Source organism: Takifugu flavidus, chromosome 8 (assembly GCF_003711565.1).
Source record: "Takifugu flavidus isolate HTHZ2018 chromosome 8, ASM371156v2, whole genome shotgun sequence".
In the NCBI taxonomy this organism is placed as follows: domain Eukaryota; kingdom Metazoa; phylum Chordata; class Actinopteri; order Tetraodontiformes; family Tetraodontidae; genus Takifugu; species Takifugu flavidus.
In genome coordinates, this window is record NC_079527.1 from 8190267 (window position 1) to 8215507 (window position 25241).

General features: G+C 47.0%; 1 protein-coding gene across 3 annotated transcripts; it reads left to right on the forward strand.

The window, feature by feature from the left end:
• The first annotated feature begins 280 nt into the window (after window positions 1-280).
• LOC130529878 (adenylate cyclase type 6-like) lies at window positions 281-25161 on the forward strand. Of its 3 annotated transcripts, none has more exons than XM_057040533.1 (24): window positions 281-523; window positions 2138-2278; window positions 2384-3259; window positions 14163-14312; window positions 14649-14770; window positions 16169-16280; window positions 16520-16647; window positions 16742-16900; window positions 16993-17134; window positions 17389-17517; window positions 17844-17872; window positions 18017-18164; window positions 18243-18340; window positions 18494-18581; window positions 18709-18825; window positions 19836-19988; window positions 20090-20265; window positions 20449-20481; window positions 20563-20592; window positions 20686-20818; window positions 21384-21647; window positions 21823-22027; window positions 22113-22237; window positions 23556-25161. In XM_057040533.1, exons 2-24 carry the CDS (start codon window positions 2201-2203, stop codon window positions 23682-23684), a joined length of 3624 nt encoding a protein of 1207 aa, XP_056896513.1. In that variant the 5' UTR covers window positions 281-523; window positions 2138-2200; the 3' UTR covers window positions 23685-25161. The 3 variants fall into 3 exon arrangements, with proteins under 3 accessions (XP_056896513.1, XP_056896515.1, XP_056896514.1); XM_057040535.1 differs by lacking the exon at window positions 281-523 and adding an exon at window positions 738-1121; XM_057040534.1 differs by lacking the exon at window positions 281-523 and adding an exon at window positions 1165-1183.
• Window positions 25162-25241: the final 80 nt, after the last annotated feature.

The following is a 25241-nucleotide window of genomic DNA, read 5'->3' on the forward strand; positions in this document are numbered from 1 at the left end:
CTCCTGTGTCAACACCGGCAACACCTTACTGCTTTACAGCTTTCCCGCTCGCTCTCCAGTCACCAAAACGGGCCCCTTTGTCCTCCCTGACAGTTGAAGGAAACGCGCCACTAAATCGATGCTGACGCGCTGTGATTAAAAACGCTCTCCGCTAGGTGGCGCTATACACGCAACGTAAGAGTGTGATGAGCGCCAAAAGTGCTTGAGCTTTCGTGTTTTTGGTCAGTGTGCACGCTCGTGTGTACGTGTGTGTCAGTGTGTTTGTGAGAGAAACAGAGAGAGAGAGAGAGGGAGAGGGAAAACGTGCGTGCATGCGCGTGTGTAGTGCAGGTCCGGCTGTGGGGAACGAAGGTTGTACAGTTAAACATCGCCGATTTTTCCTCACTTCCCCATAAATCCCTCCGCCCTCTTTCAGGCGGACGGACCGTCAGTCGCGTGTGACGGCGGCTGCGTGCGTGGAGGCTGGACGCGGAGCCACTGCAGCGTTCCAGTTCCACAGTGACCGGACCGGAGATGTCCAGCGGTGAGTACGGCTGCCTCTCGCAGGGGTTCTGCTCTGCGCGGCGGAGGTCGGGCCGACGAGGCTGGAATGCCGTAAGGGGATTCAGCAGGAGAAGGGGGGGGGGGGGGGTACGTGTGAGTGTGTGTTGGGGGGGGCAACAGCTGACTTTTACTCCAGTGTGACTGTTATGTGTGTTACTGTGCCGATTGATAGCTGAGGAGGAAGCCGGGCTCTTCTGCTCAGTGTGCGGACGCTGACAGTTCACCACACGCGACTTCCAGCGCGCCGCATTTGCGTCGTCTTTGCCGTCGGTCCGCTGATGTGTTTGGGGTCCAAACATAATGACGTTTGTCCAGAGGGCGACGGGCCCCGTGTGGGAGCCTCAGACCGTCAGACTGCGCGTTTGGAACGCGCATCTGTGCGATATCCCGAGATCCGCGGCCGGGGCTGAAGTTGCACAACGGAATGTTTCATTCCTGATAAGTTGGTGAAGGCGGCGGTGTGAGCCGAGTGCACTTCTGCTTTGCTGCGTGCAGATCCCAGGGTGACTCCGGGCTGTCCTGCGGTGCAGCGTTCCCGTGCGTGTTGCTCGGATCGGTTTCATTTGGACACTTCGCCTGTAGGTTACCCGGACGGTGGTGTTACGCAACGCGTTGGGATCCAGGCAGCCTGAAGCCACACGTGCGATCGATTTTCATGTTTATTTCTCTGATCTCAGCAGCATCGGGCTTTGTGATGTGTTATTGGCAGCTCAGTTAAAAAACAGTCCACACTGAAAGGGAACTCATCCCTATCTAATGGAAGACAGACTATAATAGGCAATATAGGAGTCATACATTCTGTCAGAGGGTGTAGAGAGCATTATACTAGGATGCTTTCACTGCCCCCCCACCTTTTAAAAAAAGATGAGTTTTAACAGGAAGTCTTGACACATTTGTGTTGTCCTTTTTGCAGGAACTGATATTTTATGGCTTAAACTGGAGTTTGCTACTAAGACCTTTTAAAAGTGTTAATATCATTATTATTGGGTATGGTGGATCTATTTTCCCAAGATAGAAGACCTTAAATCTGCTTATTAAATCATTCTGAAAAGATGCACACATCACTTACGCCACACAGTCATCTGTCCAGTGTTGTGCTTGATTTTCTTCTTTTTAAATTCTGCGGGCAGAGTTTTGCTTATTGAGTTTGGAGGTTAACAGTGTCCTTGACATGTGCGGCCAGAAGCCAGCTATAGTGAGTCATCAAAGCTAATGGGGAAAGCATGGACAATTTAATCAGGGCTGGAGAGCTCTTGATCTGTGATGGTGCCCACTCAGTAGGCCTTTGCTGTCAAATGGAGCACACCCCTCTCTGCCCACTCAAGATGTTAGGGCCAGATTGCAGCGATGGAGTGTTGCAGAGGGCCGTAGACCAAGAACAGCCACCATTCTTCTCTAAAAGCCCAGTATGATGAATCAGAATTCCAACAACCGGCCGAAAGTTTCCTGTATCTAATGTCACGGATACGTTTGCCCAGTTTGTCGAGGAAGGTGATAAATCCGGAGGCCAGATGTTCTGCTGCAGTCTTACGGAGGATGATCCGGAGCCTCGTCGCCATTGCCTCCTAACGTTGTCTTTACTGTGTTTTTACAGGTTCTTTGCAGAGGCTGAGAGAAACACAGACGCACGTCTGATGACTCTGGCCACTCCGAGCTCATGCTGTGTGCCTGCTGGGATAAACTAGCGGCCTGGCCAACAAGCTCTGTGTTGCTACTCACAATAAAGCCCACACAGGCGAGACATTCCTGTCCATATGCCACGAACGCTCTTCTGTCTGCATTGTTTAGCGTGAAGGTTTTCCGTGTTTGTTGACTGTCCTGTTTCTGTCCCGTTTTCTAGGATGTCGTGGGCCAGAGGCCCTTTGTGGGCTCGGTGGACGAGCGTAAGCATGCATGGGGGGAGCGCAATGGCAAAAAGAGGAAGGAGAGCTCGTCACTGTGCAACGCGCATTACATGAGTTGCCTGAAGGACCCGGAGGAGCCTAACGTGGCCCTGCAGCGCTGCCACCGCGGGGCCGCCACCGGCGGGGCAAACTTTGGCCTGCGCTGCGGCTGGCAGGGGGACCACTACGGGAAGAGGACGGGCGGCGACGGAGACTTGAGCTCAAAGGCGGTGGAGCTGGGCTTTGAAGACGGCGAGCTGACGGACAGGAAGGAGGAGGAGGCAGCCGAGGGCAGCCGCAGGACGCTGACGGCGGCGGAGTGCTGGAAGCGATTCATTTGGGTTTTCCAGTCCAAGAAATTTCAGTCGGCCAAGCTGGAGCGGCTGTACCAGCGCTACTTCTTCAGGCTGAACCAGAGTTCTCTGACCATGCTGATGGGGACGCTGGTGCTGGTGTGCGGGGTCAAGCTGGCCTTTCACTGCGTCCACAGGACACCTGACGTGGCCTACGTCTCGGTGCTCTCCGTGGCCATGGCGCTCTTCCTCGCCATGATGGTGGTGTGCAACCGCAACGGCTTCCACCAGGACTACATGTGGATCGTGAGCTACCTGGTGATCGGGGTTCTGCTCGTGGTGCAGGTTTTCGGGGTGCTGATGGTTTACCCCCCCAGTGCCTCGGCGGGTATCTGGGGGACGGTCTTCTTCATCTACATAATCTACACCCTGCTGCCGGTCAGGATGCGAGCCGCCGTGGCGAGCGGCGCCGTGCTGTCCATCATACACGTGGTGACGGCCTGGTACCTCAACCAAGACTTCACCTTCATTTTCAAACAGGTATGTGGTCAGTGCGCAGCGCCACATGAACCCCATTACTGTTAAATGAACCATGTTTATGAAAAAACAATCTCTTTGTGAGGGTCATTTTGGAGATATTACGCATAAACCCATCACCAAAAGACAAAGTAACCCCTTTAAGTCCAGAAATTGAAGCTTCCTTCTCCCCACTTCTCCCACCATTGTACCCATTTAATTGGACACAAAGTTGTTACTGTATTCACAAGTGCAGACGGCCTACTTTTCCTCCCCGTCAATATAGGACAAACATTGTACAGACTCCTCAACCACTTTTCCGTGTCAAAGGTGCCGTGCTAAAAGTAGCTGGTGCTGTAGATCTTGGCAAATGAGATTTTTAATGAGCCTATGTTTTGTGCTCCAGGGCAGCAATTGGCATCTCTGTTGGGGTTTGCAGAGGGTCTTCTGGGTTGAATGAGCCCGTTTAGCTGCGTTGTGGAGGAATATCATGATAATGTAACACGGTGCCATTCAGGCCGCTGTTCCCTGAAACAAGGAGGCTATTGTAGCAAAATGATGCAGGGCGGGATACTCGGGATTGTGCAATGAATTTATGGAAAACAGAATGATTCCATTTGAGGAGAATTCCACTTTTACAGTCATTATCTTCGGCTGTCAGCATAGTATATTTCATTATTAGGTTGATGCGTCATCATTGATTTTGGTAGCCTGTCCTTTATATTTGCGTGAGTAAAGACAGCTGCCAGATTCTAATGTTACTGTGGATTAAAAAGCTATTCGTAAATGTAGTAAACAGAGGTAACGTGATAACTGTTAGGGTAGTGATATGTCTTATTTAAATCAGGGCAAAAAGCTGCACGCCATGGCTGAAGCTTGCACGCATGCACAATTTTCTTTAATTTCTGGAATCTAATATACATTTGCTAGGCTAACGCGCTAACTGCAGGAGCGCCGCCTATGTTAATGTATGGATGGCCTTTTCACCTGTGCGAGGATGAAATAATCAAACAAGAAAACCTTTATTCTTGCATGAAGTAGCCATGTTTGACAACACAGCCTGGGACAGGATAGCAAAGATACGGGCTGAATGCTGCAGGGACACGCGGGTTTTCATCTACCTGTTATCGCCATGAAGCAACCAGACAAAAGTGGAGCCACTCTGAATAAGACAATATTGACATAACTCCAGTGAGGTAGCGAGCTTGTGTGCTAAGTGCTCATGGCCCAGACTAGACAGTGTGGCTGCTGGCAGATTGGTCTATTCGCTCTGTGTTCTCTAGCTAGTTGGCTAGATTGTCCCTCTGATGTTGGACTGCTGCCCTGCCCGGGGGCTTGGACCCCCAGCACAGTACTGTATGTTCCACTTCCCTGAACAATCAATGATGGGACACAAAGTGTGGACAAAGTTATAGATATAGGAAAATGCTTCCATTTGCACCTGTTTTTTGTAAATATGATGGAGTTTTGTTTGGAGGTGCCCTCAAAATAGAACCGTTAGTCATTCTTCTTGTTCCTACTGTCCATTCCTATCTTCTATTCTTGGTGTGAGCAGCTAGCAGTTGAACACAGAAAGAGTCCATTCAGTCCGTCACACCCTCTGTGTCATATGTGCACGCTCACAAAAGCTTTGTGACTCCTGGCGTCAAACGGCCTGACTCCCTGATCTGGGAACTATGCTTTCTTCTTCTGGGACATCCGCTAGCACTCTGTGTCCGAGCCTGGCCGTTCCTTTATTTGTATTTTCCCTGTGGAGAAGCTCATGCGCAACCAGGGCTGAGAAGACGTGAGCCCGATGACGATGGGGACAAAAGGGGTCTTTGTGAGGGCCCTCCACCAAAACGCTAGGGGAACTACAGATGGGGAGTTTGAAGTAATGATGGGCTGATGAACCCAGCAGTAAAAGATCTGCCAGTACTTTCCTCTCCCTTCACTGTGTTCCTTTTTTGACTGGGCCATAATTTCATCCTCAGATGGAATGACCTTTTATCCACAACAGGCTGTGATTGAGCACACGCTGCCCACAGGAATTATTTCCATAGATCTTCATATTTCACTGCTCTGCCCTGAGGAGCCTCCTCAGGCCACTGCAGACAAATGGAGGTGGAACAGCCCACAGGAAGAAGCAGGTTAAACTGCCCCGGCTCATTCGAAGGACGTTTGCTGTCCGACACGAAGAGGATTCAGGTGGTTCGTTCTTGTTGTGGAATAAAGGATGGTAACTGATGCCACAGCTGATGCCACAGCATTACGCCACATGCTAATATTTGTGATAGTAAGCAGCTTATGGTTAACAATTAAAACCCAGGGACCAACACCTCAGATCTCTGTTAAATGTATCGAATGGGTGCATTTGCTGCCATGTTGACTCTTTCTATCACAATGTACTTTGTCCAGGAGATATCACAATCTCAAAGTTTTTCAGAGGCCACTTGAGTCCTGCTCCTCAGCTCCTCTTTGGCAATGACCTGGTCAGGAGGCGGAGTTAATAAGCCTACTGTGTATTTACCAACGCATCAGATCACTGCCATCATGTTTAATCTTCATTGGATTTTATTGTGGCTGTGTGTGAATGTTTATTACATCAAGTAAGGAGGTTATATTGAGTTTCCCTCCCTGTTCATCTCTCCATACATGACACCACCGGTGATAGTGCATGAAAAATGACGACCAGGAGGCTGCGGTTCTCGTTTTCCAGCATTTTTCTCCTTGGACACGAGTGACCGAACCTTCTGCTGTTTTGACTGCAGATGGAGAAGCAACTTCTTCCCGACCTAGACTCATATATCTCCAGGCCGTTTCCCCTCACACATTTCACACACTGACTGGGGTCTTTAATTCCAAACATGGCGAAAGCACGTGAAACAGGCAGGAAATTCCTTTCTTCTAAACTCGTTATGGAAAATAGTTTCATAGTTATTCTCTGTCGGCAAACACATCGTGTTATGACTTAGAGGCTAGAACAGTACAGAATAACAACCTAAACTGAAGCTCATTTAGTCACCGTAAACCATCTGAAATCCCCAAACACACCCGGTGTTCTATCATCAGGTTGTAGTTTTGACGCTTAGCAGGAAATTCTGTGACCAGTCAAAATTTCTCCATCTGCATTTCTGCCTCGCTGGGATTTTGCAGCCTTCATCCTTCTAACTGGATTTGGTTTGCAGAGCGGGCTCCTCTGACAGCCGACGCGGTGAAGCCCTTTTGACAGTTACCTGATTACCAGCGGCTCTTTAATGGAAGATGGCATTTGTCCCGTCTGACAGTTTTCATTTGCTCCGCAGAAAGTTGGCCGTTCTCTTCGAGCACGTGGATGCTCCGCACAGGACCAGCAGTGGGACGCTTCTGTTTCCCTGTGCAGCGCGTATGCATGCTCGTGCTAACGCACACGTGGTCCATAACAGATTCATTTGGCCCCTGAGTGCCTCCCAGGGCCACCTGTCCCTCGTGGTGCCTCGTGGTTTTAACTGTGTAGAGGAGATGTGGTGACATTGACTTCAGGCGCGTTTGCTTTCCTATTGTATATTTCAACCACTATATGGACAGCTGTACGTCCATATAGGTCTTAACGGTGGATTATGGGGCTTACGCTCCATTGTTTGGTTGTATCAAGAGCCTGCCTTAATGGTGCCATAGTCTGACGTTATCTATCACGTTATTTTGTGCACCGCTAGGTCTATCAGGACTAGCTAAGCCCCCCAGACAGCTGGTTTGTGCGCAGTCACGGAGGTGTAAAAGGTCTTTTCGACTGGGAGGAAAAACCTGCTTCCGCAGGTCGCTTACAGGTCAACAAATGCAGGGCTACAGGTAACAACCCTAAAACAAAGACACCTATCAGCGAGATATCACAGGCATGACCAGGGCGTGTTCCAGACTCCCAGGCCAGAACATCCGCGTTTTGCTGTGCGGCGGGGCAAAACACGAAAAGCCAGGTTACCTCGACAGGTTGGCTCACAAAATGTTGCAGTACTGATTGAGATAAAACGAAACCTGTTTACTTCGCATTGACCGATTACATCGGAACATTTAACTGGGGTTTTTTTTTGGCATTGGAGATTAAGATATTTTCACAGCCAGAAGAAAAGGCCAAGCGGACTGCGTGAGCTGACTGTCTGCATATGCTGGACGGGTCCAATCCGTTCACTTAGCCACGTTGACAGGGTGAGAACACATCATCAGGTGTTGTGAATACCAGACAATGCATTACTTCACATGATAGCCCCCCCCCCCCTCCATCAGCGGGAAAGAGAGAGAGGGAGAGACAGAAGAGCTTGTGAGTCATCTCCTTATTGAATTACAACCACAGGCAACGACACAAACACGGATAACTTCCACCACCACGGGTGGGAGCAATTAGGGACGGTGATAAGCAATGTTGCTCTTAAAATACAGGCAGCAGTAAGGCAAATAATAGCCGCGCTAATAATAGCTGCGCGAGTTGGGGATGAGGAAGTGCAGGCTTCTAATAACAGCTCACGGTTTACATCCCTGCCTTCCTCAAAAGTAAATGTAGGAATTTAAGGCTAGAGCGCTCGTGGCAAACAGCCAGCAGATATGCTGGAATCCATCAGGCGTGTTAAATGACAACGCCCGCAGCTTTTGAGCGCCGCGGCTTTTAAGGGCAGCGTGGGTCCCTGTGGCTGCACCGGGGCCGACCTGTGTGGCGGTGACAGGAAGGCGAGTGGCTCCCTGGCAAAGGTCAGTGTTGCTCCAGCCAACTGTCCAGCTATCTTGCTTTTCCAGAACAACATTGTTAACGCGTCGGGAGCATATGTCAGACAGGCACGGGAAAACTGATAATGAAGCTGTGATTAGCAAACACGTTCCCCGGCGGCATCCTGCCTTTGGATTCTGCACCACCGTCGGCAATAAACATCTCCGCTGTCTTCGACAATGTTTGCACTCCTGAACAGGATCAACTACTTTAACCTTCACCCGACTAGCTTGTTTACAGGAAAGAGGAGCCCATCCTGATGATTTAATGCGCTCACTGTGTGGACTGCCAGTCGATACGGTTTGAAGCGCTCTCAAGGAACGATATCGTGTCCAATAACAACCCAGCTTTTGTTATGTAATTTCACGTCCTCAAGGTGAATCCAGAGGAAGCTACGCCGTTTTTGTTTTATTTTTGCCTTTTTAGGACTGGGCAGGAGCCAGAACTGACAGAAGGCTTAAAAAGTGCATTGTTGCATGTCAATTCTTGCCACACCCACAATAAAAAATCATGCTGAAAAGAAACACGCGGGAGCTGCCAGACTTTCACATTTTTTCTTTGTTTATGACAGACTGAAAGGATGACAATTAATTCAAGAGTCCCCTAGTACAATCCGCGTAGTGGGATTCTGTCTCTTGTTTTTTTAACAAAATATGTGGAAGCCGCTGTCTTCCCAAGCGTCAGGCTTCCTGCAGTCAGACCAGGAGGCGGATGTGTGACATCTTCGCTTGGGTTTCAGCTCATGCTCCGCTGAGCCACTCACAGGAGCCAGAGCCTCTGTATTTCTGTTTAAACTATAACCTGCTGTTCTTGTACCGGTATTGATCTTGTTCTGGTATCTGTGTGCTTTGTAGTAAAAGTCAATATCGTGTATGGTTAAAGTGAAAGAACAAAACAGAGGGACGTTGGTTTAAACTGTGTGCTGCGTGCTCAGATATTTTTATAACGGAAAACTGGTGCTTAATTTGTGCGTTTATCCTCGTTTTTGATCAATAGTTTATTTCTTACAGTGCTGAAGTCACTTTTTCATCACAGTTCAGCGACCAAGCAATCGCACTGGGAAAGGGATCGAGGCAGCAGCAGCTGAACTGGGAATTCCAGGATGTTTAGCTCACAGTCACAGTTCAAGGTCTGGAATCCCTCACAGAGTTCAAACCAGTCACAATTAGCCAGGTTGACTAGCTGGTGTGTCTAATTAGAACGATCCTGCACGCCTGTGGACGCCATGTTGCAACAGCAGCTGTGCTCGTGAGGGTGTGAATGGACAGGAAGTGCAGGGTGAATGGGGACACAGCTGGGATGAGAGTGGTCCCTCTCCCCTCCCTGCCTGCGTCTGCACAGCCGAACACTGACCCTGGAACAGCCAAGGCAACTGACAAGAGCCTGGCGTGCTTATCATCACGGCTTTGGTCGAACGCTTATCTACTTCAGTGAAGAACTTAGCGTCAGTATTAAACGCTCGTGACCTGCTGCGGCACATTTGGCTTTCAAATATATGAAGTGTTACTATTAATATTCAAAGACTTGGAACTGAATTGAAGATTGTTGTTGTTTTTAATTCCTGTTAAGTTGCTCAAATTAGCTTATTCCCCTTTAAGTCCAGAGGTTCCGCAGCGGCTTTAGACGTCGATCTTCTGGCTGATCAGGCTGCTTGTTTGAAATCTTTATTATGGAACTTCTGGAATAATTTCCTTCCTTTGGAACCAGTTTAACGGGCACATTTTAATCCAGGGTCGCATTTGATGCTCAGCCTGGGCCTTATTTGGTTTCAGGGAATCCTCCGAGCTTTACCAAAATTACTCGCCAGTCAAATAAGACCATTTATGGTTTGGCGGGCATCTTGACGACAGCGCTCTGGCAGAGACCGCGCTCCACTGCATCGGTCGTCACACCTCTTTGTAGCCCTGCTTGTGTTTTTACCACTCTGGGGCCTTATTTGCTATCTTTTCAAGCTAAGACCAACAGTCTGTGACTGGACTTTGATGTGCATTCTGAAAGATATCAAAGGTCACGTGCTGGAGAGTGGCCGCCCTATCAGCAGCCCTCAGTATCCACCATGGGCCCGGTTCTACGCAACGCCGGCTTTTAGCAGGTTAAGCGCTGTCTTGGGCTCACTGGAACCTACCTTACAGTGCAGCTTTTAGTCACTACTCCCCAAAAATATCTCGACATTGATTACGTGGACAGAGAATATCTCCGGGGGTGATAGACTGTGGACATCGCTCTCTTGTGCAACCAAGTCGGAGGTTCACTGACATGTGACCACCGGGGTCGCACTCGCAGTTGCCGCCACTGAACTTAATGATGGATGAGAGAAACGCTTGTCTACGTCAGCGCCGCCGGTCATGAAAGCATCTCGCGTTGATCCGTTGGAACCGTTAACTGTGACGAGGTCCTCATGAACTCCATCTGCATTTCACGGCCGAATGAACGACGTTCCGAAAATCAGACACGCGTTTGCAGTGTCCGGACCGTTTATGCGTGACAGACTGGATCATGGGTATTTTATTAAAGACAGAACGGGTTTACTGCGATTGCCAAACAAAAATCATTTCCAGACCCTTCCCTTTTTTCCCCCAGTGGTGATGGTTTTATCCATCTGCCTGGCTTTACAGTATGAAGCACCTTGCCGGCAGCCACACCTTATAAGCCAATGTTTGGTCTGTTTTTAACTTCGCCGCCAAGAGGTTCCTGCTTAAGTAAATGTCGAGTTTGGGAGCCAAAAATCTGCAGGACAAATAGTCAGGACATGTCGAGGGACGATAGTAAGTCAGCTTAGTGGTTAGGAAGAAACTGACACTGTGCTAATAAAGGAAACTCCTTCTCAGGCTGATTCACGGCTAACCTTGGGTGCCTTGGTGATATAAATGCAGCAGGGGAAAAAAGCAGCAGCTTCAGGATCAAAGAGCTGTCAGGGCTCACACACACATGCACGCTGCAGCTCACGATTTATTCTAATGCGTGTGTGAATGCTGCTGCTTCTAATCTTCAGAGCATGTGGTGACTGAGCATTCCTCGGCATTAATGCCAGCTTTGTTCATCATGTTTCACCGCACTTCACTCTCGCTTATTCAGGCTTGTCACAAGAACTTAAAAGCCAAATATGTCACTTGAAAATGACTTAAGTGGGAGTTGAAGTCACCCTCATTACTTCAGTGTTGGTAATAAACTGGTTCGTTAAGAAAAAGTGCTCACCTTTAACTGTGTGAAAATGTATACCCCCCCCCCCCCCACACACACACACACACTTTAATTCAGTTCAATTCATCTTTATTTATACAACATCTGTTACATTATGATTGTCTTGAGGAGCAGAACCTCAGGGCCTCACCCCCAACAAGCACCAAGAAAAACCTCCGCTTTAACAGAAAAAAACCTTGAGCAGGACCGGGCTCATATGGGGGGGGCTCCGGCTGATGAAAATATACATACATCTTGCAAATACATTAATAATAATGAGCTATCAATACTAGAGCTGAGTGAGACAGCGGGGTCAGAGGTCAGCAGGTCAGTGCACAGCTATGGTGGGTGATACCTGTAGATGGATACAGAAAGGCAAAGGGGGCGGGGGCCCATTGGCGGTGTTGATGGTACGCCAGTTTAACCTGTTGTGTCAGTAAATTAGACACGCTTGATGAGCTCCACAACAACTGGAGCTAACTGGCAGCATCGGGATGCATGTTGGGCGCACTGCAGAGGAAAAACGTTCTTTTTTGGTGGAATAAAATCTTCCTCACAAAATGCCTCACTCACATTATCTGTTTGCTTTTTGCTTCCTCTTTTGCATGTTCTGATAAAGCTCCTTCGTCTCTCTGGGTAGCTGCTGTACCCTTGTGTATTTTCCCATCCAAAGCTGCATTTCAACACGCTCCCTTTTTAGTGCTTTAAAAATTAATTTGTAAGGAATTCCTCCGCTTGAATTCAATCTGCGCTCACTTGGGAAGTGGAGCTGGACGATTCTGTTTGTTCCTGGGAACTGCAGGTGTCCTGGTGTCTCAGGCAGGCCACTTAACCAAGTTATCTGGCTCACTGTGCTCGCGGCCATCTGTTTAGGATTATTGTGGTCGGGTCATAGAGGAGTCTATCAAAAACTGAGGTGTCAGGCCTGCGTTGGTGGTCTTTCACGTTTCCGTCATAGGGACATAAAGTGCTGGCCTGCGATCTATGACCATAAAAAGGTCATTCTTGAACGGGCTTAGCAATATGGTCCGTCTGCTAAAGTCATGGTCACGCTGTCAGCCTTGGCCATGCAATCGTGGGGCTTTACAAAAGGTCTTAGCTGTGTTAATGTTGCCACGGAAATAAATAAAAAGAGCTTTTTTGCAGTGCTGACAGTAAAAGCATGTTATTTGCACCTGCAGACCATTAGCCTGCTTCTAATCTAGTCCGGGTGCACTGGAAGGATCATCATGTCTGTAATACTACAGTGGAATCTGCCTGCTGCCGTCCTGTGGTAATGGTGTTCCGTTTCTAGCACAGGTTGCTTGTTTGCTTCTGTGGTGTTGTGACAATAAAAGGGCCCGTTCTCGTGTGTACAGTGTCAACTTCATCTCGGGATCATGGTAGAATACCTGTTCTCACTCTGCTTGAGGTCACTTTCTTTTTGTTTGATCCTTGTGAGAGTAGTCCTGGCACCTTAATGCTGCTCTTAAATGTATTTTTAAAAAGCCACACACTCTGGAAAGTATGCCTCGAATCTATTTGCACAACTTAGCATTCTTTATCTCCAGGTGTCATCTTCTTCCCCCATAAACATTAATTACAAATATGCACTTACAGGTTTGACAGCATTGCCAGCCAGGGCTCAGAAATGCATGTACAGGTCATTTTCTGCATCCAGCATATCAGTGCTAATGCTGTTAGCATGCAAAAGTCAGCATTGAGACTTCCAAGCTGCCAGCATTCTTATTTTTTCTTTTTTCCCCCAGCCATCATTAATGATAGCATATTTAGCATCTCTCTCGAGGAGGGACTCTGGTCTGCGCTCTGGTCAAGGGTCATGTGACTTTCCCACGCTGGAGTGTGTTTCTGAACACGTAGAGGATGTGTGTCTCTGCAGGCCTGTCTGTGTGTGTGTCTGTGTGTATGTGTGTATGTGAGCCTCTCATCAGCGGGGAAGTCCAGAGATCCAGACCTATTTCTGATTTTGAGAGGAAAAAATACTGAAAGAACTCTCTCTCTCTCATTTTTTTGTCTCTTTCCCTTGCACATATACACACATCCTTGTACTTCTATCTTTGTGAGGACTCTCATTGACATAATAATGTACATTACCCAGCCCCTTACCCAAACCCCGACCATCACGACTAAGCCCTTAACCCCAATCCTGACCTAACATCAAACCACGTCTTAACCCTCAAACAGTCCTTTGTTGTTCTGAGGACCAGCCAAAATGTCATGACATCCAAAAATGATCCCCAATTTGCCAGTAGAATGTGGATTTTGGTACTCAGTATGTAGCAAGTTCAACAACACATAGATACACACACACAAACAGAATCCATCAACTAAACAGCGCTGTCAAGGTTGTTGTCCACACCAAGCTATACTATAGCTAAGCTTTGTTTACTCAGGGCACGGACAATGCTATTTTACAATTCATGCCTTTATGTTCTCAGAGCGTCATTGTTTAACCAGCATGCTTTGCTTCACGACCCCCTCTTTAGAAAAATTACATTTCACTATCTGTTTATTCAAGAACGCAACTGAGTTCATGAAACGGACCCTTGTGCAGAACAAATTGCTCGGACCTTTGGAATGTAGCATTTGATAATAATACAGAGTATTTATGTAACACCTTTTTACCCTGAAGAAATGCAGCCCAGACCTTGCAACACCGTGTGTTAAATCACAAGTGATTCACATAAAAAGGCAGAGACAGAATGTAAACTTCCCCATTGTGAATGGATTCCAGACGCTGTAAAAAGAAAACAAGCCTTTGCTGAAGTGGTGCATGAAGCAGGACTGACAGTCTTCACAGGTCACCACTGAAACATGCTGAAGCCCTTGAAGGTCCCATCCTGTTGCCCTCTTGTACAGTCTCTCCAAACAGATCTTTGGGCCTTCAGTTTTCCTCTGTTATTACTTACTGACTCCAGCTGAGCCACGTTTACTGCTGTCTTTTGTTGTGACATCTGCACATTTGGGGGGATGCTCATGTCACTCTCTCTCCTCTCGCTGTTGTGTTTGTGCTTTGCTCTAACGTGCGCTCAGATCAGCGCCAACGTGCTGATCTTCCTGTGCACTAATATAATCGGGATCTGCACCCACTACCCTGCCGAGGTCTCCCAGAGGCAAGCCTTCCAAGAGACGAGAGGTTACATCCAGGCCCGGATTCACCTGCAGAGGGAGAACCAGCAGCAGGTAAACGAATGCAGATCTACTGACACACGCGGTGGCGCGCAAAGAAGCGACGCACGTAGCGCCAGGCAGCGCTCTATGGAGAAAATGAAAACGGTGACAAATGCCGAATGGATTTTCCAATTTTCTAATATGTTTTTTGTGATTTTGTTTCTGGTTTTTAAGGTCAACAATATGTTGTAAATCAAAACACATGCTCCCACGCAGATGCTAGCGAGGCAGGGTGACTCACTGAGTAGTCTTAATGGAGGGACGGATGAAAATGAATGGGTTCGCTCTTCTCTTTTACTCTCTTTCCTCAATCTCTCCCTCCGTCTTCCCTCCCTATCCATCTCTCAGGAGCGCCTACTCCTGTCAGTGCTGCCAAGGCACGTTGCCATGGAAATGAAGGCTGATATCAATGCCAAGAAGGAAGATATGATGTTCCACAAGATCTACATCCAAAAGCACGACAATGTTAGGTAAGGACAGCTAAATGCACGTGCACTGCTCAAGAATCTATGAGAGCGAGCTTGTCTGCTTGGCCTCACATGCCAGCACCAGCGGGTTCTGACCCCGTGCTGACTGATCTGTCAGGTTCAGAGTCACACACACAGCTATTTGGCTTACAGCATGTATTATGCATGTTGTTGTTTATTGACACTGACAGGCTGCAGTAATGGTATTGACCTAGACACGCCGCTGTGCTTTCTGTAGCACATGACAAGGAGCAAGTTTTGCCGCCCCGCCCACTTCAGCCATCACTGCTGGATGTCACCCCTAAGAGGGAATAAATCGGCACTAACAGGCAGTTCTTTAGGCCGACCCGTCGGGTTTATGGCGGCGCTGGATAAACCAGACAATGAAAGAAGGTGCAGGCAGAGATCCGCCGTCAGTGGTGACCCAGATGAGAGCAGGTGATGCACTCAGTGGAATAATCAGTTACAACACGGTGCTTTGCCAAGGTGTAAACTTACAGCAACAATGGGTGTAACACTAGATTGAAACCAGCTGTGTTTGTCCCAGATTGGGGCTCAGGCCATTTTGGAAAAAGCTCCTAATGCCACACAACTGAATTTCATTTACTAATGTTTTCTGAAGCTGCTGGGCAGCCGTTTGAATATCAAACGGCTGCCCAGCATGCTGCTTATCGTTGTTTACATCCATGCAACAAAACAACTGCTGAGAACTTGCATGAAACCAACCGGGTGAACTCAGAGAAACTCCAGTAAGGACCATTTAGCCACGCATGTGATGTATCCAAACAAAACAGTGCATATTTCTGTGATCCTTGGAGCTATTTTTACTATAAAGTCTTCCAATGAAAACTTTTAAACACTCCTTCACGCCAAGGATAAACTAAACTAAACTTATATTGGAGCACTTTTGATATTATTGTAATGATAATGAGAAGGGATTAAAAATAAATGCCTGTCATTCTCGTTGCAATTCTCACTGCTCAGCTCATAGTTTTAACTAAAGGCAAGTTCTGAACTGTGCTTTCCGGTCACTGAATGACCTCTTGGGCCAAATAGCGCCATCTGTCAACTGTGACTGGAACTAACAGTCTGTTTGCCCTGGCCCTTAATTACTATCAAAAGTTAGCAATGAACGGCATGCAGACTGGAAACACGGGGGTGTGGTGAACAAAAATGGAAAAGTGGGAGGAGGTGACCCAAAGTGACCCAGATGATGAGAACCAGAGCGGAGCAAATGTCTGCCTCCTCCCTGCGCAGCTTACATGGCAGATGGACAGTAAGGAGTGCGGCAGCTAGTCCGTGGTAGCTAACCGTATACTTTATTGATTTGATCTTATTGTGTGTTCCTCTCCACTGAATGTCTGTCTTCCTCCCCCTCTTCCACCTCCTCTTTTCTTGCAGCATACTGTTTGCGGATATCGAAGGTTTCACCAGCCTGGCCTCTCAGTGCACGGCCCAGGAGCTGGTCATGACGCTGAACGAGCTCTTTGCCCGCTTTGATAAGCTGGCCTCGGTGAGCGCACACAACTCACTGACATGTTCACAGCAGCTTTTTGGACAACTGTTGCTTAAACACGCCAAAGGTGGATGTTACATTTTTTTGGGGGGGGGGGTAACGTTATCGTTGACACAAACTACATCATACTGGGATTGAGGACTGATTTCAAATTTTCATAAGATGCTGAATATTTGATGTTATCCTGCTGTGCGGGAGCTGTAACTGAGGTTCTAATCTGTGTCCTTGCTCTCTAGGAGAACCACTGCCTGCGTATTAAAATCCTTGGGGACTGTTACTACTGTGTGTCGGGGCTGCCAGAGCCGCGGGCCGACCACGCCCACTGCTGCGTGGAGATGGGAGTCGATATGATTGAGGCCATCTCGTAAGTCAGACACGCCCTCCAAAAGAGGTCTAAAACTCGTGACGTGTTGGTTATGAGGTATTTATGAAGCTGAAGGCACGTCTCTGGACTGCAGGTTGGTGAGAGAGGTGACGGGCGTCAACGTGAACATGCGCGTGGGCATCCACAGCGGACGTGTCCACTGTGGTGTCCTGGGACTGCGCAAGTGGCAGTTCGACGTCTGGTCTAATGACGTAACGCTCGCAAATCAAATGGAGGCTGGAGGGAAGGCTGGGTGAGTCCATCCTACTCCATGTGCTACTGACCTAAACAGGCTCTCACAAACAACTCATGTCCTTTCTGATTGTGTGTGTGTGGCGCGTGCAGGCGCATCCACATCACCAAGGCCACGCTGCAGTATCTTAATGGGGACTATGAGGTGGAACCTGGATTTGGAGGAGAGAGGAATGCCTACCTGAAGGAGAACAACATTGAAACTTTCTTGGTGCTCGGCTGCAGCCAGAAGAGGGTCAGAAGTCACACCCACACACACACACACACACCCACACACACACAGGACAGATGGAATCTCACAGTGCCCTCCAGCAATTGACTATTTATACAATTTAACTCTAACCACGTGCAATTACTGCTCAAGTGACCTAATCGCGCGCCACTTGCATAATCCATAAATCTCAGCCTTCATCTCTTAAATCCAGATTTATATTGTGGGTCTGAAATTCTGGTCCTCACACACGTCACCGGATTTTTCTTCATTTCCAGAAAGAGGAAAAAGACATGATGGCCAAGATGCAGCGTGCGCGCGCAAACTCTGCCGAGGGATTGATGCCGCGGTGGGTGCCTGAAAGGGCTTACGCCCGAACCAAGGAGTCCAAAGTCTTCAGACAGATGGTGAGATATGCCGAGAGGTTTAAGGCCACGGAAATCTCTAACATGTCACTTCCTTTACGTCTGCATGCTAATAAGACAACATTTATGGGTAAATCCAATTGACTGACAGCTGCCGTGGCTTCCTCACTGCGGGCTGTTACTCCTCCTCTTTGGTGCACTCTTTTCTTCTCCCCCTTTTGTCGTGATCTCAGAGGATTTATCCCCTCGGGAGGAAGAGGGCGTAATTTAAAACCTCCGAAAAATTAATTATTACATCTACCCTTCCTCTCCAGGGTTAGCTCTGCAGCTGTGTGCATCTATTTTATTCTCTCTTTTTTTATTCTCAGGGCATTGATGAGGCATCCAGCAAAGACAAGTGAGTGTTTTGGCTCTAGAATTTGTTATTAGGGTTATTTTTTCCCCCCTTTAGATTACCCATAGCACATGTCAACTCCCTCATACAGGCTCAGCTATTGAAACACACACATGAAGCACTAACTGCTGTCAAATCTGCCTCCAGCCGCTGTGCACAGGAGGCTCTTCATCCTGAGGATGAAGTGGACGAGTTCCTCGGACGCGCCATCGATGCGCGCAGCATCGATCAGCTGAGGAAGGATCACGTCAAGAAGTTCCTGCTCACCTTTCAGACCGCCAGCCTTGAGAAAAAGGTTTTGTTTTTTTTTCCCAAAATTCAAATGTGACTCAATTAGCAAGAATCTTGTGTGCCATTGACGCTCTGTCTGCAGTACTCCAGGAAGATCGATGATCGTATTGGGGGATATGTGGCCTGCGTTCTCTTTGTTTTCTGTTGCATCTGTTTCATCCAGATCATCATTTTCCCAACGTAAGTAGCAGGGATAGAAACTGTCCAGGAAGTTGCCTCTCCCAGTTTCCCCGTTATAATTTGTCCAGAAAATCTGATCTGGGCCACTTCATGAGGAGTTAATGATGGTTTAGATGAACTTCCTAATAGGCTGCGTTTCCTCGTTTTCCACAGAACAACTCTCATGCTCGGGCTGTACGTCAGTGTTTTCATCATCCTCTCCAGCATCCTCTTCGTCTGTGCCATATACGCCTGCATCAAAGTGAGAAACAAAGGCTTTCATGAATATAATTCCTTTTGCAGATATCTCAAGATTGCAGTCATTATTATGCCTTCAGACAGCATCACTAATGCTATTAAATCTCTCTTATCTCATCTCTTTGCTCTAGCACTTCCCAGCTGCCTTGCAGAGTGTAACTAAGAAAATAGTCCAGTCTCGTACAAACAGCACACTGGTGGGCGTCTTCACAATCCTCCTCCTCTTCATTTCATCTTTTGCAAACATGGTAGGGGCCGTTCGGTCAATATTCCGTGTGCGGTGTTTGTCTGCCACAAAGAGATGCAGTTTTGCACATGTGTCTCAGTACACAAGATCACATGCAGTTAAACACATACATGAGTCTGTCAGCAGGTTCCCAAGGGAACGTCATTGGAACGATGGATCACATGGTTCTGGGTAAATGTGATGATTGGGATGAATAATAAACCACTGGCTGCAATATACAGAGCAGAAATGCATCCTGTCTGGATTTAGCCATCATTTAGTAAAAATAATAGCATAATTCTACATTCCAAACTCAACATTATTTCTCTGTGTGCTCGGGTGAAGACTCCTGTAGACGTGTATACACATATGCAGCGGAAGGCTTCAAGTGTTGAGTAAAAACATGTTGACATGTGTCAAAGTTTGACAAGGAGAAGGATCATTTGACAGCTTCCCGATAGCCTGGTAGGATCTCCAAACAAGTACTTAAAAGTGAAAGACTTTGAGACACACAGAAATACTATTTTCACAAATGCCGCTGGCCATCTCTGGGAAACTGAATAGCCCAGAGAGGCAGCCTGGCCTCTGCATTTGCATCTGAGATAAGAGATTGTCCATGCTGACCCTCCAGTTCCAAGCAGCAGCATTGTTAAACAGATCTTGTTTTGTTGATTGTATCTGAGATCGTTTTTTTTACACTATTGACGCTAATTACCCAGCTTACACAGAGGAGTTATTCGATCCTGCTCTCCTTCAACTCAACAGGTCAAGCAGATGGCTGCCCTCGAGCATCTGCTGCTACTGTTGCTCCTAACTGATTCTATATTAATTGAATTGCCATTTTACTGCATAAAGGTGACTGGACATTCAGCCTCTCAGTGAGATAACCTGTAGCTTAAATTCCAGCTCCTTGGATTGATTTGGCCTATCTGATCCCAGCTTCTATAACTCCTTACTGGACATTTACCTGAGTCTCTTGATTTTCCCTCTGGGCTTCATAAATGACGGTGCTGTCTCCTCCCTTCCTGCCAGTTCACCTGCAGCAGAGAGAAGCTGCAGGACTGCGTGGCCGACGAGCTGAACGTCTCCTCGGTGACTCTCTGCCTGCTGCACAACCTGACCATGATGGCAGAGGACAGCTTGTCCCTGTGTTCCAGCCAGACTATGCCCTGCCATTTCCCCGAGGTCAGCTCTGTCATATTTATCTTCGGTGTAGGTGCAGGTGCTGGTTATGTTTTTTTTTGTTTGTTTGCACGGGCCGCTAACCTTTGCGCTCTTCCTCCCAGTATTTCAGCTATAGCGTGCTGCTCACCCTGCTGGCCTGCTCTGTGTTCCTGCACATCAGCAGCATCGGGAAGCTGGTCCTGATGCTGTTTATCCAGCTCACTTTCATCCTGCTGGTAGAATGGCCTCAGGTGGCCCTGTTTGACAACGCTGACCAGCTGGTCCTAGCTAACACCCTGTGAGTTCACACACATACACATTTTTCCTCATTCAAAGTTGAATTTCCACTAGTGTGGCAGGATGAAGTGCTTTTTTAAGGTGTGCCTGCCCCACTTTTTCATATAAGATAAATAGCACAAGACCTGCTTCATCATGTAGCCGTGGGCTCGACTCCTGTTTATTGTTATCATTTTTTCTACAGGTCATTTTCTCCTCTTAATGATTCCCTACAGCAGTAAGTTTTTATTTGTGTTGTGCTGCCTTTTTGGTGACTCATATGGTTTGAGGATGTGAATTTCTATCTTCTGCCTTGCAGGCCTGGTTTCAATGAAACTGCGGAAGAGTGGTAAGAAGCTTTCTGGGACCACATGTTTTTTAACGTCTCACACATTTTTATCCGTTTAAGAGTCTCAGTCAGCTTCTCGCTTTCCTTTCTCAGCCTGGAGACCGTGACCAAGGTGTCCCTAAAAATTATAACGCCTGTCATCCTGACCGTGTTTGTTCTGGCCCTCTACCTGCACGGCCAGCAGGTGGAGTCCACCGCGCGGCTCGACTTCCTGTGGAAGCTGCAGGTGAATGCACACCAAAGCTCAGGCTGGCATGATCCAAGCTCACGTAATAGAATACCACTATTCTCAAGCTCATAAGGTCAGATAAACCCAGAATTACCAGAGAACCTGAGATGACCTTAGGCCAAGGGGAGATTTCTTCCACTCTGAGATATTGAGTAGCACCACAATCCTTTCTTGAGAAACCATTCTTGCAAAATTGTGCGAACAGGAAATGAGGCTTTGACCACCCTAATGTCCTGGGTTTGCAGAGCTCCCAAATCTAGGAGTTCCAAAACTTTCACAACTCTTGATGGCATTGCATTCCCAGCGTGTATAATTGCACATTGACCTTACAATTGAGACCAACTTGATGGTTGTACCAAATTTGAAAAAGCTGAAAACTTCCTGATCACAGGACGAATGTGAGGCAGCGGTGACCTTGTCCCCAATTCTATAATCCCTTTATCCTTGAGTAAGAATAAACATGTAGAACTCCAGGACTGGAATTTAAGGAGCCTTTCAAATCTCAAATGTTACAGGAGCCACTCACAGACTACTATGCAACCTTCTCTTTCCCATCCCTCAGGCCACAGAAGAAAAAGAGGAGATGGAGGAGCTGCAAGCGTACAACCGCCGTCTGCTTCACAACATCCTGCCCAAAGACGTAGCCGCCCACTTTCTTGCCCGAGAGCGTCGCAACGATGAGTTATACTACCAGTCTTGCGAGTGTGTTGCAGTCATGTTCGCTTCCATCAGCAACTTCTCTGAGTTTTATGTGGAGCTGGAGGCTAACAACGAAGGAGTGGAGTGCCTCCGGCTGCTCAATGAGATCATCGCCGATTTTGATGAGGTGAGAACGGGAAACAACAAGATGATCGCAAAATTAATTTAGTGTAGGAAATACGGAGTGGGCGATGTGTGCATAATTAGATAAGCTGCTTCCAGTGAACAGCTCCAGAATGCTTCTGTTGTTCTGTCAAACTGTTTAAGGATAACTAAATGAAACATTGATTACATTTCTCTAGATCATCAGCGAAGAGAGGTTCCGTCAACTTGAGAAAATCAAGACTATCGGCTCCACTTACATGGCGGCATCAGGCCTCAATGACTCCACCTATGACCGGGAGGGCCGATCGCACATCCTGGCGCTGGCTGACTATGCCATGAGGCTGAGGGAGCAAATGAAATACATTAACGAGCACTCCTTCAACAATTTTCAGATGAAGATTGGTGAGCCCGATAGAAATGTCTTACTTAAATCCACAGCTTTAAACCAGCTCTGGCTCTCTCACAGCCCTCTTGCTTCTCCCTGCAGGGCTGAACATGGGCCCAGTGGTCGCTGGAGTAATTGGAGCTCGAAAACCCCAGTACGATATCTGGGGGAACACGGTTAATGTGGCCAGCAGGATGGACAGCACTGGTGTACCGGACTATATCCAGGTGAAACAAATCCACCACATCAGCTTTATTTTATCTTTGACACAGAAGAGTCCATCACTTTAGATAACTTGACCTTTATGACCTTTACGCATTAAGTCCCAATAGGCAAGATATTCTGAACAACCTGGTGTGCTGATCAGGTGACAATCATGTGACTAGAACAGGAAGGGACTTTGGTTTTGGATACTAAAGGTAACAGATGTAACAGCTCCAGAGCGTTACTAACTCCTCTATTACATTAAACCTGCCCTGACTAAATTTCTGGATGAAATGACCATAAAACAATTCTAATGAAAGGTAAACTTGTATTATTACGCAGTAAAAACTGTCACAGATGCTAATTAAATACAAGATAAGATCATCTTTTGCTTTGTTCGTGTCCATAACATTGACAGATGCAGGTCATTACAACAGGGCCTGGCAGAACAATCGAGGGATGACTGGTTCTTGTTCTACACTTGATGACTTTGATGTGGAACAGGTGGAAACAGTCAGCAACAAATGAGGGAGGAGGTGCAGGAAGAAGGGGAAAAAAAGCACAGACAGCAATGTGTCATAGCCACCACAGGAACATAAATTCTTGTGTAGCTTCTGATTATGATCTAAAACATGATGTTCACACAAAGCATTTTTCGTTGGTTGTTGTTGTGAGGGGGACCAACAGAGAATACCATTCTTATTACTCACAGTAAATGCTGTATATTGCCAAAGTTTTGCAATTTTATCATCTTTTTTTTTAAAAAAAGAAAGAAACCGTTGTGTCCATAAACTGGGAGAACTGCAGCTTCAGAGCTGAGGTCACAGAAGGTCCAGTTCTGCAGATACAATCAGAGACTTTAGGTCAAGGATTAAGTCTCAGACATCTGCTATGCAGAAGTCCCTTAAGGACATACAAGTTTCCAGCAGACACTGTACCCTGGTGATCCTAGGAGAGGATAAAAGCTAAATATGAACAAATGCGTTTCAAAAATGTCCTGTTTATCCATACAACAACACATTTCCAGACGTGTATTAATCAATTAATCCACTGATGTGAAAGAGTTAAAGCATTCCGAGCATATGAACAGCAGCAGGCTGGCAGGAAACTATAAATAATACAATAAGAACGATGCTGCCATCTGCTGTACAGCGTGAGTAACTGCAATCAAATCATTCACGGCTCGTTTAAAATATATATAATTTGATGTCGAGTTTGAAATAGATAGAATAAACCATTTTGGTTTTACTTAATACAACATTAACCACTCTGAAACTGTGATGCTTGTGTTTTGTTTTGAATGGATGTCTGACATGTGTCAATATCTGTATCTTCGGTTAGGTGACCACAGACCTTTACCACGTGCTTGACGGCAATGGATACAAGCTGGACTGCCGCGGTCTTGTCAAGGTGAAGGGGAAGGGCGAGATGACCACTTACTTCCTCACCAGTGGCCCTGTGGGCAGGTAGTGTGAGGGGGGGTGACAACCACAGAGTGACTCCCACTGGACTGGCAAAGACTGCAGAGATACCCAGTGGTGGTTGAGCAGTGAGTCACTGCACAAAACGGAAGCAGATGACGGCCAGCGCCGGCAACAGTGCCTGTCTCCGTGTTGTCAGGTAGCCACATGCACACACGTAGAATCTGTCCACGTACAAAGCCCCCCCCCCCCCCCCCCGCTGCTTGAACGATCACAAAGCCCAGTTGCCTTAGATAGAATTTTTTTTTTAACGCTTGTATGAATTATTAAGTATGCGCACCTGAAGGCGAAAAAGTGTGTCTTAAAAAATATGCAAGGACTACATGAAGGATGAAAATGACCAAAGAACAAATATTTGATATGAGACGGATTCATTCTGGCATTCTTTTCTGGTTTGGTCCGCAAATGCCATGACGTCACTGCCGCCGACGGTGATCGACTATTTTACTGTTGTGGACGAAGGCACGCACGTGCACACACTCACGCACTTACATGGTTTGTGAAGGCTCGTAATAAGTGAGGGCTGGATAGGCTTGTGATCGGGGCCTCCTTCCTGTCCTGGGATCAGCCGCACTGAGGCGAGCGACTGATAGATCCTCCCCAGTAAACCAAAAATGAGGAGGGTGACATGAGACTTTGTGGACTTTGTGGTACTAAGAGATTGTCAGACTGTTAAAAAAAGATCACTTTCTGCAACTGTGAGTGAACTATTTTGTGTGTGTGTGTGTGTGTGTGTTTGCTGGTGTGCACATGTCGGAGCACACGCAGCTAAATGCTGACCTTCATCTCTGAAGGGACACACTGTAACTTTTCACTGTGATATTTTTACGATACTGTGTGAATGCTTTCTTGCCAAACCGGTGGCTGCGAGGCACGTTTTTATATTACTCTTCAGAGTTTGTGTGTGCTCCTTCCTAATTTAAAGAGAAGAGAATCGTGTCTGTGGTGCCTCTGAATAAACTGTCATTTTCGTTCCTCTATTTTGACTCTGACCTGAATAAGCGAGCCTGTAAAACGTGTATGTTGTCTTCTGAAATGAAGGGGAAAGCAAGATTAACGGATAGGAAATATTAACAGTTCCATGGTCCACGAACATTTGACCCTGGCATGCTGTGGCCCAAAAGCCTTTAAAATGATTTTTTTTTTTCCTTTTTGGAAAAAATGATAATGACATGAATGTACGTGACATGAATGAAGCTACTACTGAAGATAACCACTCCTTACATTGCCTTTGGTAGAAGATAGATTTATGCAGAAAAGTGAAACCCGTTGAGCTTTATCTGTTATCTGTTATAGCCTTCTGTGGCTAAAAAATCCTGCCTTTTTTTTTTTTTTGAAATGTAGGCCACACAAAAGTTCCTCACCAAGCTCACTGTTGGATTTTCCTTTAAAAAGAGTTGGAATATAAAGTGCAAAGACTGATTTGAATGGTTTCCCCTTGGATTATTAAATGGTTGTGTTACTGTGTCTTACTTGTTTTCTTTGTTTTTCTTTGCAACCGACATCCATAAACACACCACAAACTAACTAAAACGGTATTATGCTC